Source organism: Pleurodeles waltl, chromosome 3_1 (assembly GCF_031143425.1).
Source record: "Pleurodeles waltl isolate 20211129_DDA chromosome 3_1, aPleWal1.hap1.20221129, whole genome shotgun sequence".
Taxonomy (NCBI): domain Eukaryota; kingdom Metazoa; phylum Chordata; class Amphibia; order Caudata; family Salamandridae; genus Pleurodeles; species Pleurodeles waltl.
In genome coordinates, this window is record NC_090440.1 from 1,529,046,813 (window position 1) to 1,529,060,658 (window position 13,846).

Sequence of the window (13,846 nt, forward strand, 5' to 3'; positions counted from 1 at the left end):
AGTGCCAGGGCTGTGCCAATTGTGAAAGCAATGGTACAGTTTAGGGAAAGAACGCTGGTGGTGGGGCCTGGTTAGCAGGGTCTCAGCACACATTCAATCAAAACTTAGCATCAGCAAAGGCAAAAAGTTAGGGGTAACCATGCCAAGGAGGCATTTCCTTACAGTATGCTCTGGTGACAATAAAGATGGAGATATATGCCAGGAGGGACGGATGTACAGATAGAATGCACTTTTTTATGCGTGTTCGCTTTACAAAGTGTCCGTCCATATGATGTTTTTTTCAAAATGTTTTATGCAAAACGTTGAAATCAGTTCTCATGTTTGTGTTAGGAGATTCTGCTTTGTGTTTGCCTCAAACGGACGCAGCACCCAGCAAGGAGTTGGATGAACTATCTAAGAAAGCTTTTCCAGTTAAAAACAGAGGAAAGGTTAAGAAAGCAGATGCATCTTCATCACAGGACAGTGAATTAGAAGTAAGTGAAATTTCTTTTGATTTCTTATGTGAGAGTGCTTCTGGCTGAATAACTTATTTTTTTAAATTTACAGAGAGTAGGCTTGGAGTCGGCGCTCTTAAAATCTGAGTTCTTTGGTTAGTCCACTTAAGCTGTTGGCTTGACACTTAGGGCCAGATGTAGGAAGCCTTTTGCACGTCGCAAACTGCGAAAAACGGAGTTTGCGACATGCAAAAGGCCTAAAGCGATGCACATCCTCAAATTGCGAGTCGGTACCGACTCGCTATTTGAGGATGCGACTCTCAAATAGGAAGGGGTGTTCCCTTCCTATTTGCGACCGATATCGCCATGCTGAGTTGCTTTGTGACCGCGAATGCGGTTGCAAACCAACTCAGTTACCACCCACTTGAAGTGGGTGGTAACGCATTTACAAACGGGAAGAGGTCCCCATGGGACCCCTTTCCCTTTGTGAATGTCGCTGAAAATATTTTTTCAGAGCAGGCAGTGGTCCAATGGACCACTGCCTACTCTGGAAAAAATGAAACCAAATGGTTTCATTATTTTTTTGAATTGCAACTTGTTTTCCTTTAAGGAAAACGGGCTGCAATTAAAAAAAAAAAAAAAAACTGCTTTATTAAAAAAAGCAGTCACAGACATGGAGGTCTGCTGTCTCCAGCAGGCCACCATCCCTGTGAGTGCAGGGACTCGCTATGGGGTTGCAATTTGCGACCCACCTCATAAATATTCATGAGGTGGGTCTTTGCGACCCCATAGCGAGTCTCAGAATGTGTCTGAGACACCTTTCTGCATGCACTTTTGCGAGTTGCAATTTGCGAGTCGGTATGACTCGCAAATTGCAAGTCGCAAAAAATGTTGTACCTACATCTGGCCCATAGTCACATCTTGCTTCACCGTACAGGAGTATTTTTCGAACCACATGCTATTGGATATAATTCTTCCTCCAAAAAGAGCTTCCGGTGCAATGCATCAGATTCTGTTTTACGTCTGTAAAGTGCATTATCATCACATTCTTATGATATGTAGTTCTTTATCTTCTACATACATTGTATACAGTAAACAATGGTATTTTGCATTACATGTAGCTCTCAAAGTCCTATTTTGCTACAAAACATACCGCCTCTTAAAAGGATGCTTCTCCTTCTTCGAGGGCAGCAGTGTGACACAATGCTATCGATTTTACACCTTGCGTTTTTCGATTGAATGCCTGCTTGTGCCTGTTTTACAACCACCTTCCATCAATGAATGAAAGTAGCAGGGCCTCCAAAATGTGATAAATGCTCGAGTTTATGCTCATTAATTCTGTCCTGATGCATGCACGCTTGGGCAGTTAATAAAAGTGCGTTTGTGTGTCGAAAAAAAACGCGCGTAACATGAAGTCCTCCTAAATAAATAATGGGGTCACGTACTACTAGCCTATTTCAAGATATGTCTACGCATTACATTGTGCTGCCATGAACCACAGGCGCGCCTGCGAAACATGTTAGTAAATCTACTACTAACTTCGGTGAGATGTTTTAAAATCATCTTTAGTGTTTTTTATTTAAATCGTGCCAGAGGCTTGAAAAACATTTGTTTTTGTACGTCTTTTTGATTCATGACTTATATTCAACTTTGACATATTTGATTTTGAGAGAACACCTATTCCAGGCATTTAGGAAAGTGAAATACCTCTGTAGTATGTCGAACTGCAGTTCTGTTGAAAAGTGCTTTTAGTACCCTACGGCAAAACACTTTTTAGCACGCTGGCTGTGCAAAAACTTGTTTTTCATTAATTTTAGCAGGCCAGCTGAAAGCGTGTATGTGCTGCTAACCCTTTAAAGGTGTAATGTCCTGCTCTGGAACGCATGTTCATCAGTCCTTAACAATAGTCCATTTGTGAAAAATCAAGAAGTGCGCAGTCAAAACTTAAAAGTATATACGCCAGTTGAATCCCTAGACATTCAGAGAAAATGAACAGTAAAACGAATACAAGTATATTAAATTATTTTCTCTTCAGTTTGATATAGTTGTGATTTATTTTCAGATGTACTGTTTTTCTTGAATTGTGTCTTTGGTATGATCTGGCTTGATAGCACAGCCATCACCAGACCGTTATGTGAAAATCGGGAAGAAAAGTTTTGGCTCCATCAGCATGTTGTGAGCAAGGAAGACATGTTTTACATGGGCAGAAATTGTGTGCATCCGGAAAAAAAGTGATTGTCCTCCACACAGCTGTGGTCAGTTTGTTTATTCATCCAGATGCCCGAGCCTGAACTTTAAAGCGCACACGCACATAGTTTAGTAGTTTTTATATAGCGCATGGCAACCCAGCCGGGCCTCCCAGCGCTTGATGCGACATCCACCAACGGTTTCTAAAAGATACTGTAAATAAATAACATTTAAGAGGTGTTTTTTTAAGTTGTTTACTGAAACATCATTCAGATTCTTGGCTTCTGAGTGAAAGAGGTAGGCTATTCCACGGTTTGGGTGCCACGGTAGACCAAGGACCGGCCGCCACATCTTGCCACAGATGACATTGTAATGTAATGTGTTTTAGATAACTAGATCATTTATGGTGTTTTTCTTTGGCAGCAGCACAGAAGGAGGGAGGTCAGTCATAAACCCACGTTTATGCCTGGCTTGACATGGCAACTGTTACCTTACTTTTTAGCCTACACCAATATTAATCTACAGTTCAATGCTTTCTACTTGTAATGCTTCGCATTACTTTCCTTTAAATTCAGACATATTGGCATTGCCAGTGCTTGTTAGCATCTGCTATGAATGGTGTTTACTGGCCTGTAATGTTTTATATTTACTGATATTATGTTTTTTTATCTCATTGTCTGCAGTGAACTAACAAGTGCAGTTTCTGTTAATTACTTGAATATTAAGCACCAAATTCTTCGTGGCGTCAGTTTTTTGATCATCTACGCAGTGCACAGCACAACAAATGGTCTCTCCGTGCCATTATATTAGGTCTTGTTACCAAAGTCCTTAGTATTCGGTTTCCTTTATTGACATATAAAATTGTCATCTGATCGTCAAGAATAATTCATAAAGCTAATTAAAAGCAGAACACAAGATGCATTTATAAATAAACAAGTAAATTAAACCAGAAAGGGTGCACTCATTCAATAAAATAATCAACATCAGTGTACAAAATTTGAAACATGCAGCATTAAATAGGCTAAAACAGTGACTTCCATACTTTGGCTGATAACTACAGAATTGTAATTCTATCAAATTTTAGACACCAGGCAACTTACCCAGGAGCTATAAATTATTTTTTGTGTTATGTACCATGCTGCCAACATACATTTTGAAACACCTGTTACAACCAATAGAGACGAATCGCTTTTACATATTTTAAATGCATTAGCACGTTTAGAAAGTGTTAAAGTTTTGCATAGTGGCACAATACATTTTCTCCTCAGGGCTACATATCTTGGACAGAAGAAGATGACATTTTTATCAGTTTCTTCGGCCCCCAAGCACAATTTACACTTACTGTTGCCATGCCCCATGGAAGACCACCAGGTGGTCAAAGCAGCCACTGGTAGAATACCATATCTGAACTGTAAAAACAAGGACCTAGCACGAGCTGGTCAGATCAAGTCCATAAAAGACTCAGCTTCTGGATCTTGCTTAACTTGCAAAAATTCAACCTGTGGTTTTAGGCTGCCACAGGTAAATGGCAGTGACAGATCCCCACTTGGTTTTCTCATGGTGCCTGGAGTCAGACCACTATTCCAAGTCCTGCCATGTGATGAATCCCAAAGTGGTCCGGAATGGTGTGTTGAAGCTCCAGGTCGCTCTGCACCAAACAACTCCATGCCACTGGAGGTCTCAGTCGCGTGGAAGATCCCAAACCCACTCTTGAAGTCGTTCCTGTCGATTGATATCAAAACGTTAGTCTGCTAAGTCCACAAGAAGTCGAAGCCTTCTTCGACTTTGCCTCCATGATCCAAGCCATCAGACAAGGAGGGGGAATGATGCCACAAATCTAGTCCTGCTCCAACACTTCAACCACAAAACCAGACTCTGGGTTCGCTCCATGCCTCCCACATTCGAAACAATTGTATGAGTCTATTCATCTCATCTTTAGGCAGACTGACCGCTCAGGAACGCTATTGGCTCCTATGGATTTGGAAGGTTCCCCAACTGTATTCCCACTGGCAGGTCCACGCTTGGTGCCAGTAGGGCCCTTTGAATCTGTTCCCTTATCAGACATACTCTGGTTGTAAATCCATAACCTTCACAGGAGTCAGGACTTGGTGGCGCTGTTCCTGGCACCTCTGATACAACATGACAGTGCTGACCCCATTGTAGTTTCCAACTGATATGAAGCTGGACCAGTGATGTTGTCTCCTGGGCAAACTGGACCAAGACCCTCCGTTTTTTGACAGGCCATGTGAGGAATATGCTTGGGGCACATTTGACAATCCATATGGCTATCCTGACCCCCCTTGAGGAGTCCTTGATTAAGGATAGCTGGTATGAAGAACTGGCTGATTCCAGTGTTTTGAACACCCCTCCAGTCAATGACTTGGTGTCTCCTCCTAATGTGACTACAGAGGATGAGTCTTCCTTTGCCGTAATGGTGCAGAGGGTGGCTGAGGTCTTGGACTTTACACTGACCTGGGTGGCGGTCAAGCCCAACCTCTTGACGGAGGTACTTCAGTCCAAGGTATCCCCTATGGAACCTTTGCACGCCTTAAAAAAAAAAACCAATCCTCACTGGTGTCCTGCTTGGTCCGGCACCAAGCCCCGCACACGTGATCCTGTGCACAGGACAGTAAGTTAGTTACTTTCAGTAATGCCCTATCTGGAAGAGACTCCATCTAGCATCACATTCCTTCCCGTCCTTGGGGTTACAGCGTTCCTCTCCCACCACCTGACACCTGCGGATCTGGTCATGTAGACCGTGATGTCCTGGTGTATTCCATGTCACACCACTGGATAGGGAAATCAAGAAGCTAGACACCTTTAGTAAGAGGATTTTCTCTCCCACCAGCCTCTCACTGTGGTCTGTGAACACTACGTGCCTCATGGGCCAGTACAGGCACACAGTCTGGTACTTACTCACCCAAGTGATGCCCATCGTTTAGGAGGGCTGGGATGCAACAAAGATGACAATATATGTGGACTGGGTACAGACTTGCTTGGTAGAGCGATTAATTAGTCCATGGCACTCCATCACCACCCCTAGCTGAGGTCAACTGGCTTCTCTGGGATTTCCAATTATGTCTTATGGACATGCCCTTTGATGGCTCTCGTCTATTCGGCAAAAAGGCAGATTTAGCGCTCAATTAAAAAACAGTAGCCCCCCTCTCCCTGTCATTGAGTTTCTCCATGGCCTGACACCAACCTCATTCTGTCTTCCATGGTTACAGTAGAGGCTTCCAGTTGCATCAGTTTCCACCCAGCCACCACAACAGCAGATTACCCTGGTCTTCAGTGGTTGCAGCTCCCGCAAGCAGCATGGGACACAGTGAGAGAACTGTCCAGTCTGCCACACCCTGACAGCCACAGTATCCAAACCTCTTCACTATGCCCCACAACATCATGGGCAACATGTTGGTGGCAGGAACCAGCACCACCTGCCCCTCTGACAGTCCGGAACTTCTGACAAGTGGGTGCTCCAAATTAAGCAAGGTTGTGCCAATCTGTTAATGGAAACCCTACCACCCGTGTCACTGTCCTCAGATTGCCTGACAGAGGATCCTCTCCCCTTGTTGTGTCAGGAAGCATAGGCTGTTTTTTCCAAAGGGGTCATCAAGAGGATGTCTGCATCAGAAGTAGGTTGTGGTTGTTATTCCTGCTACTTTCTGGCACTGAAGAAGGACACAGGCCTTCTCCCTATTTTGCTTCAGTGCTCTCTCTACTATTGCCTGAAGAAAGAGAAGGTTGAAATGCTTGCGTCTATCTGATATGGTCCAGATCTAAGAGACCACTGTAAAAGACCTGCAGTAGTGTCTAATAAACCTTGATTGGGTCAGCTCCCTTCCCCAACCAGAAGACTAAGGTGGCCATCTGGGAGAAGTGGAGGTCAGAGAACTCTGGTGCCAGGCAGAGTCTGAGCTCCACATCAGCCTGGTAAAGCTCCAAACAGTTTGCTTGTCATTAAAAGCCTTTCTTCCTTCAGTCAAGGGAAGACTGATACAGGTGTTCATGGACAACACCACTGTCATGCGGTATTGCAATAAATAGGGAGAGTTGGGGGTCATAGACCCTTTCTCAAGAGGCCCTGCTTCTCTGGACATGGCTGGAACTTCTAGGCATTCCCCTGGTGGTTTAACACTTGGTGGGCCCTTTGCAGGCCAGAGTGGACAAAGTAATCTGAACATTTCTAGCGGATCACAAATGGTGTTTCCAACCAGAGGTGTTGCACGTCCTCTTTTAGCAGTGGGGAGAGCCTTGGTTAGATCTGTTCACTGCTGCTAAGAACGCACAATGTTGGCAGTTTTGCGTGCTGGATTTTCCAAAGTGACTCTCGCTCAGAAAGCTTTTCATCTTAAGTGGCACACCAGCCTCCTGTATGCCTTAACGCCAATACCACTCCTGCCCAGAGTTCTCAAGAAGATCCGGAACGCCCGGCCGCAAGCCATTCTTATAGCTCCGGATTGGGCATGGAGAGTCTGGTACCCTGAGCATGACCGATCGGTCCTCCAGACAGGCTGTCCCTTTGTTGCGGTAACAGGGGAGGATTCTGCACCCGAACCTGCACACCTTCCACCTTCATGTGTAGAGATTGAGTGGGGACAGTTGACTGCTTTCAACCTTCCTCCCGAAGTCTGTAGTGTTGTTCTGGCAGCCAGACATCTGTCCACCAAGTCTGTTTACGAAAGCTGTTGGAACTAGTTTGTGTCAAGGTGTACTTCCCACAACGTCGACCTCCTTTCTGCACCTTTATTTCAGTTTCTATTGTTTGCATTGTCTGTGACCCAGCAGGGCTCTGCGCTGGGTACAGTTAAGGGTTATCTCTGACTTATTGGCATTTTTGCAGATGCTTGACCAACCTTCACTCTATAGGTCACCTGCTGTGGCTAAGTTCCTTAAAGTCCTGTAGCACATGTTTCCCCCTACACCCTTCAGCATGCCTCAGTAGTACCTCAACCTGTTCCTCACCTTTCTCATGTGTGCACCATTTGGAGCTCTGCACAATTGCTCTCTTATGCTCTTGACAGTTAAACCCGAAACAAAAACAAAAAAAAGCTGTCTTTTTAGTGGCCATACCATCGGCAAGGAGGGTCAACAAATTGCAGGTACTCTTTACACACCCTCCTTATACCACCTTCTATCCAAACAAGCTGGTTCTCTGGACATGTGCCGCCTTTCTTCCAAAGGTTGTGACCCCCTTCCATGTAGGCCAGAACATCACCCTGACAACCTTCTTTACTTTGACTCATCCCTCAAAAGATGCAGAGCGCTTCCACTGTCTGTGCCCAAAAAGAGCATTGTCGTTCTACCTTGACCACACAAAGAATTCTGGGTGGGCGATTAACGTAAGGGAAGGCAGTGCTGAAAAGGACCATCTTGCAATGATTTGGTCTACATATTAAGATCTGCTACACATTGGCCAAGAACCAACCTCCAGAGGGCTTGCAAACTCGCTCTACCTGAGTGAAGGTTGCAACTACTACAGAGCAGTGTCTTGGTGCGGGACATATGTCAAGACAACAACATAGACCGCACTGCACATGTTCACCAAGCACTGCTGCCTGGACTGTCAGATCCTTTGTGACGGGCACTTCGCCCATTCACTCCTGCAGGACTTTCTGATTTAATCAGCTTCGCAGTCACACCTCTGGGAAGGTATTGCTTGGGTAGCTATTCTTAGGTAAGGAATCTGCGGCTAGAAGTCTCTATCAGATGAACAGGTTACTTACCTTTGGTAACACCTTCTCTGTAGAACCTCTTTGTAGCTGCAGATTTCTCACCAAGCCTCTTTGCTCTGCAAACTGATTTCGGTGTAGGGACACCATTCTAAGGACATTAGTTTGTCACACCAGTGATCAGTCATTGTGGCTCCGTGCTCCTGGCATTCAAAGTCAAAAAAGCAACTGAAGTCAGCATATTGAGGTGGTGCCTATATAGGTACTGCGCACGTCTGTTCAAGTGTGGATGCCAACACTGAATCTAACACCACCACCTACCAGCACATAGGGATACTGCTCGAAAATCATCCCAATCCAGTCGGACTCCTGGGGCTCTTCTAAGGTAACTGCAGCTATATGGTCTTTACCAGATAAGGAATGCATTAACAAAGGTAATTAACTTGCTCATCAATCAGTGAGTGACGAGTCAACCAACAACCAGAAAGTTAAAACCTTAAAAAGAGCTTTGAAAGTCTGTTTCTACATTTGTTTATGATTCCTTGCAGCTAAAATAAGTTACAATACATGATCATCAAAATAAAAGCTTGCAAGAAGGAATTGGAGACACTTAAAAAAAAAAAAAAAAAAAAAGTTGAAAGCCAGATAGAACAAATAACCGTACTTTTTGTAGCAGCTGTGTGCAAAGCAGGTACATTTAGAAATGTAGACCTCTCCCGTCATAAGTAGCTGCACTTCATCATCTGGTTACATAGGTATTTTTATTTTTTTTAAATCTGTCTTTTTCCCAGCAGTCGATAACATGGCGCCTCCTAGTGTTTTCACAGAGTGTTTACAAAAAAAGTCTCTGACCTCAAGGTAATTTCCTCTGCAATCAACCACACAAGTACACCTTTCATAGTCATGAGACTGTTTTCAACAAAACTCAACATCGTGGCCCCTGGAAATTGATCAAATATTTTTCTAATCAAGACGTCATAACTGTAATTCTCAGACTGTTGGCCTCACAGCATAGCTGACAATGACATTGGCCAGCAAGTGGCTTACCTGTCAATACTGCGTCTTATACAGTGACACTGTGGCCAAGTTTCTGAGGGGCTCACTTCACTCCAGTGAAGAACTTACAACTGAGCTGGTAGGGAGGAGAGGGACATTTTGTTTGCCTGCATTAGGGTAATAGATACCCTTGCTATGCCACTTTGCTTAATCCCAGGCTCACTCACCTAAGCAGGTGCTTAACTCCCACTCCTGCTGCTCTGCCATTCCAATGCTGAATGTGGACACCTAACATTCCGGGTACATCTGGCGGTTTAGTATAAGACCTTATTAAGGCACCTTTACAACCTTTACCATCCCGATGACACTAATCCTCTGCTATTCACTCTGAGGCTGTACTGGCTGTGCATATCACTTCATAAAAACATGTTTACACAAGTTCTTCCAAAGATTTGTATCAAGCCACAAACATCCCCAACACACAATCTTCACTAATATGTTTTCCAGTTGCTAGTAAAAATCTGTATTCAATAAACAGTCTTACTTCATGAGTTTACTGCTCTGAGTTCTAACAGCACTCTATTATTCCCTTCTTCTGCATAGTTTTGGACAAAAAGCGTGAAAATGTCCATTGTATAGTAATTGCTTGTAAGGAGTAACACTTATGCCATTATGCATCTGGGAAAGTCACTCCAGTCAGGTTGAAAAGATACATAATTATCTGTAAAGATATGCAAAATACCTTGCGGCCTGCTTGTTATAACTCCTTACTGTTTTACTAGTGCATGTTGTAGGGCCAGATGTTCTACTCAGGCTGGGGGGATTGTTACCACCTTGCTTCTGTTAGGCTTTATCTAGTGTCTTGTATTTTTCCATTAGCAGTTTGAGAAAATGTGAGTTCACTGAAAATGCACTGTATTTCTGCTCAGACATCAGAGGGTATGTTGTGCTGGTGAGGCTTGACTGCAGCAGTTGTGGAGCATTCCTGCATACCCCTGATTGCAGATTACACAGACGCTATCAGTTGGTTATTGATTATAGTAATCTAAGGCATACTTTTTTTTAAATTTATTTTTTATAACTTTTATCCTTGAAGGGAGTGAGACTACCAGCCCTCGAGAATTTTGACTGTCACAAATAACTGCGGCTCTTAACTTCCCCCTGTGATGCATGGTATCTTAAGATGAGTATGGTGTTTCACATGTCACAGCTTGAAAATCATGTTGTGTGAAATGCTGCACAAAAATATTGTCCCTTCTTGACAGACTTTATCCTACGCTGTAGACGTGAAAACCTGCATGCACAATGTGAGTCTTCCAGCCATTAGCTTTTTAGGTATCCGGTGGACAGGTAGAATATACATTTGTTCTAGGTTACCTGGTTTTCCCCTGCCAGTGTATCTAAGTTCCCCTTTATCTTTCCTCTAATATGAAACCACTAGAAGACCTTGTGTCAGAAAGTCTGGACGAGTTCACCTCTAACTGACCAGTTACGGTGTTCTACCTTCCAGGAAGCCTGGGAACGGTGTTGAAATGCCTGGGTGATATGATTGTCCTGACTGAAGGGTTCTTAAAAAGTGAATCAAATTGCTTGCTTTTACTTGCCACTCCCAACCAGTTGTATTATTTCTAGACCCCTTAAAGGATCTATGCACTTAACCGTAAGGGTCATAGATTCTGGTGAATCCTTGCTGCTGATGCAACCTACCATGGAGGAGGAGAAAGTTATACTGCTTTGGGCAAAATAAGCAACAAACTCTCCTCTGACTGAAATATGCTTGGAGGTCATCTCAAAGGAGTGAGCTGCCCAGATGCCACGAAGACCTTGCCACACAGCAATTCACAGAATACACAATAAGCATCTGTGATCAGAGGCTTGAGGACCTAAAGAGAACATTTGAGGTGTGCCAGTGAGATGAGCATGTGTAGTCCCTCAATCTGGTACCATCCTTGGCCCTGTGGAAGTTAATACCTTCCTGTTTTGCAGCTATGGGCAAAACAGGTTTTTCTCCTCACTGCAAACATTAGAATTAGTGCTCCCTTTGCATTTACCAACCTATTAGATTCCAGCATTGTTTGAATTACAATTATTGTTTACATAACTGCCCACAGTTGCAATCACTCTTGAACTCTAATATTATATTCCTCTTCCTCTATCCCAACTGGTAAACTTGTGGGTGTACTAGGGTGCTCCACACCAGTCTCAACCCGAACCAACTGATTGTGAGATGGTGCCCTTTTAGGTTTTATTTATGAGAAACGTCCGGAATGGCGACGCCGGAACCACGACAACGTTGTTAACGCAAACAGAACCACGCTTGCTTTAACTACTACTCCCTTTTTCTCTTCCTTAACCACACGTACTAAACAACGCACATGCGTAATTAAGGCAGAGAAAAAGGGAGTCCGCATCGGGAGAGTACACAATCAGCTAAGTGGGGCTAGGGGGTGGTTTTTGCGGGGGTCGGGAGGTCGGAGTGATTTTGTATTTAGGGTGGGTTGGGGGGGGTCAAGGTCATTTTGTTTTTAGGGGTGGGGGGTCGGGGTAATTGTGTATTTAGGGTGGGTAGGGTGAGTTTTTAGGGGTGGGAGGTCAGGGTAATTTTGTTTTTAGGAGTGGGGGTGGGGGATCGGGGTAGGACGTGGCCAGGTAAGTGGGGTTGGAGGTAGTTTTTATGGGTGGGGGGCAGTTTATTTTTTTTATTTTTTTTGTTAGGGGTGGGGGCTTAGGGTAGTTTTATTTTTGGGGTGGGCTGGGGGGGTTGGAATAATTTTGTATTTAGGGGCGGTTTGTAGGGGTAATTTTGTTTTTACGGGCGGGGTAGTTTTATTTTTGGGGATGGGGGTTGGTTGTTTTTAGGGCAGGTGGAGATCAGTAGTTTTTTTAGGCAGGTGGGGGGGTTGGGCTAGGTTTTAGGACTCGGGGTGGGTGGGGGTCTTGGGGTAGTTTTTTAGGGGCAGCTGGGAGGTCAGGGTAGTTTTTTTTTTGGGGTGGGTGGTGGGGTCAGGGTTGGTTTTAGGGCTCAGGGTGGGTGGGGGGTGTCGGTAGTTTTTAGGGGCGGGTGGGGTGGTCGGGTAGTTTCATTTTCAGAGCTGGTGGGGGTCTGTTCACCAAGCACTGCTGCCTGGACTGTCAGATCCTTTGTGACGGGCACTTCGCCCATTCACTCCTGCAGGACTTTCTGATTTAATCAGCTTCGCAGTCACACCTCTGGGAAGGTATTGCTTGGGTAGCTATTCTTAGGTAAGGAATCTGCGGCTAGAAGTCTCTATCAGATGAACAGGTTACTTACCTTTGGTAACACCTTCTCTGTAGAACCTCTTTGTAGCTGCAGATTTCTCACCAAGCCTCTTTGCTCTGCAAACTGATTTCGGTGTAGGGACACCATTCTAAGGACATTAGTTTGTCACACCAGTGATCAGTCATTGTGGCTCCGTGCTCCTGGCATTCAAAGTCAAAAAAGCAACTGACGTCAGCATATTGAGGTGGTGCCTATATAGGTACTGCGCACGTCTGTTCAAGTGTGGATGCCAACACTGAATCTAACACCACCACCTACCAGCACATAGGGATACTGCTCGAAAATCATCCCAATCCAGTCGGACTCCTGGGGCTATTCTAAGGTAACTGCAGCTATATGGTCTTTACCAGATAAGGAATGCATTAACAAAGGTAATTAACTTGCTCATCAATCAGTGAGTGACGAGTCAACCAACAACCAGAAAGTTAAAACCTTAAAAAGAGCTTTGAAAGTCTGTTTCTACATTTGTTTGATTCCTTGCAGCTAAAATAAGTTACAATACATGAGCATCAAAATAAAAGCTTGCAAGAAGGAATTGGAGACACTTAAAAAAAAAAAAAAAAAGTTGAAAGCCAGATAGAACAAATAACCGTACTTTTTGTAGCAGCTGTGTGCAAAGCAGGTACATTTAGAAATGTAGACCTCTCCCGTCATAAGTAGCTGCACTTCATCATCTGGTTACATAGGTATTTTTATTTTTTTTAAATCTGTCTTTTTCCCAGCAGTCGATAACATGGCGCCTCCTAGTGTTTTCACAGAGTGTTTACAAAAAAAGTCTCTGACCTCAAGGTAATTTCCTCTGCAATCAACCACACAAGTACACCTTTCATAGTCATGAGACTGTTTTCAACAAAACTCAACATCGTGGCCCCTGGAAATTGATCAAATATTTTTCTAATCAAGACGTCATAACTGTAATTTATAGGTTTTAGGGCTCAGGGTGGGTGGGGGGTGTCGGTAGTTTTTAGGGGCGGGTGGGGTGGTCGGGTAGTTTCATTTTCAGAGCTGGTGGGGGTCTGGATAGTTTTATTTTTAGGGCGGGTGAGGGGGTCGGGTCGTATTTATAGGGGAGTGGCATGTGAAAGCCATGCATGCCGTTCCACACATGCTTTTACTAGGCATCCCTTTACAACGGAAAGGCATGCGTGGTAAAAGCATTCGTGGAAATAACGCGATTGTTGTTCCGACCGCATTATTCAAGCATGCGTGGTTGGCGCATGCGTTGTTCCATCATACATCCTTTATTTATGCCTTTATTA

General features: G+C 44.2%; 1 protein-coding gene across 7 annotated transcripts in view; it reads left to right on the plus strand.

Annotated features, from left to right (window-relative positions):
• Positions 1-13,846, plus strand: part of EYA3 (EYA transcriptional coactivator and phosphatase 3) — a 900,226-nt gene that overhangs the window by 538,605 nt on the left and 347,775 nt on the right. For all 7 annotated transcript variants that reach the window (XM_069225116.1, XM_069225117.1, XM_069225118.1 and 4 more), the window contains one exon: positions 331-473. In XM_069225116.1, coding sequence (XP_069081217.1) covers positions 331-473 — 143 coding nt within the window. The remainder of the gene's footprint in view (positions 1-330; positions 474-13,846) is intronic.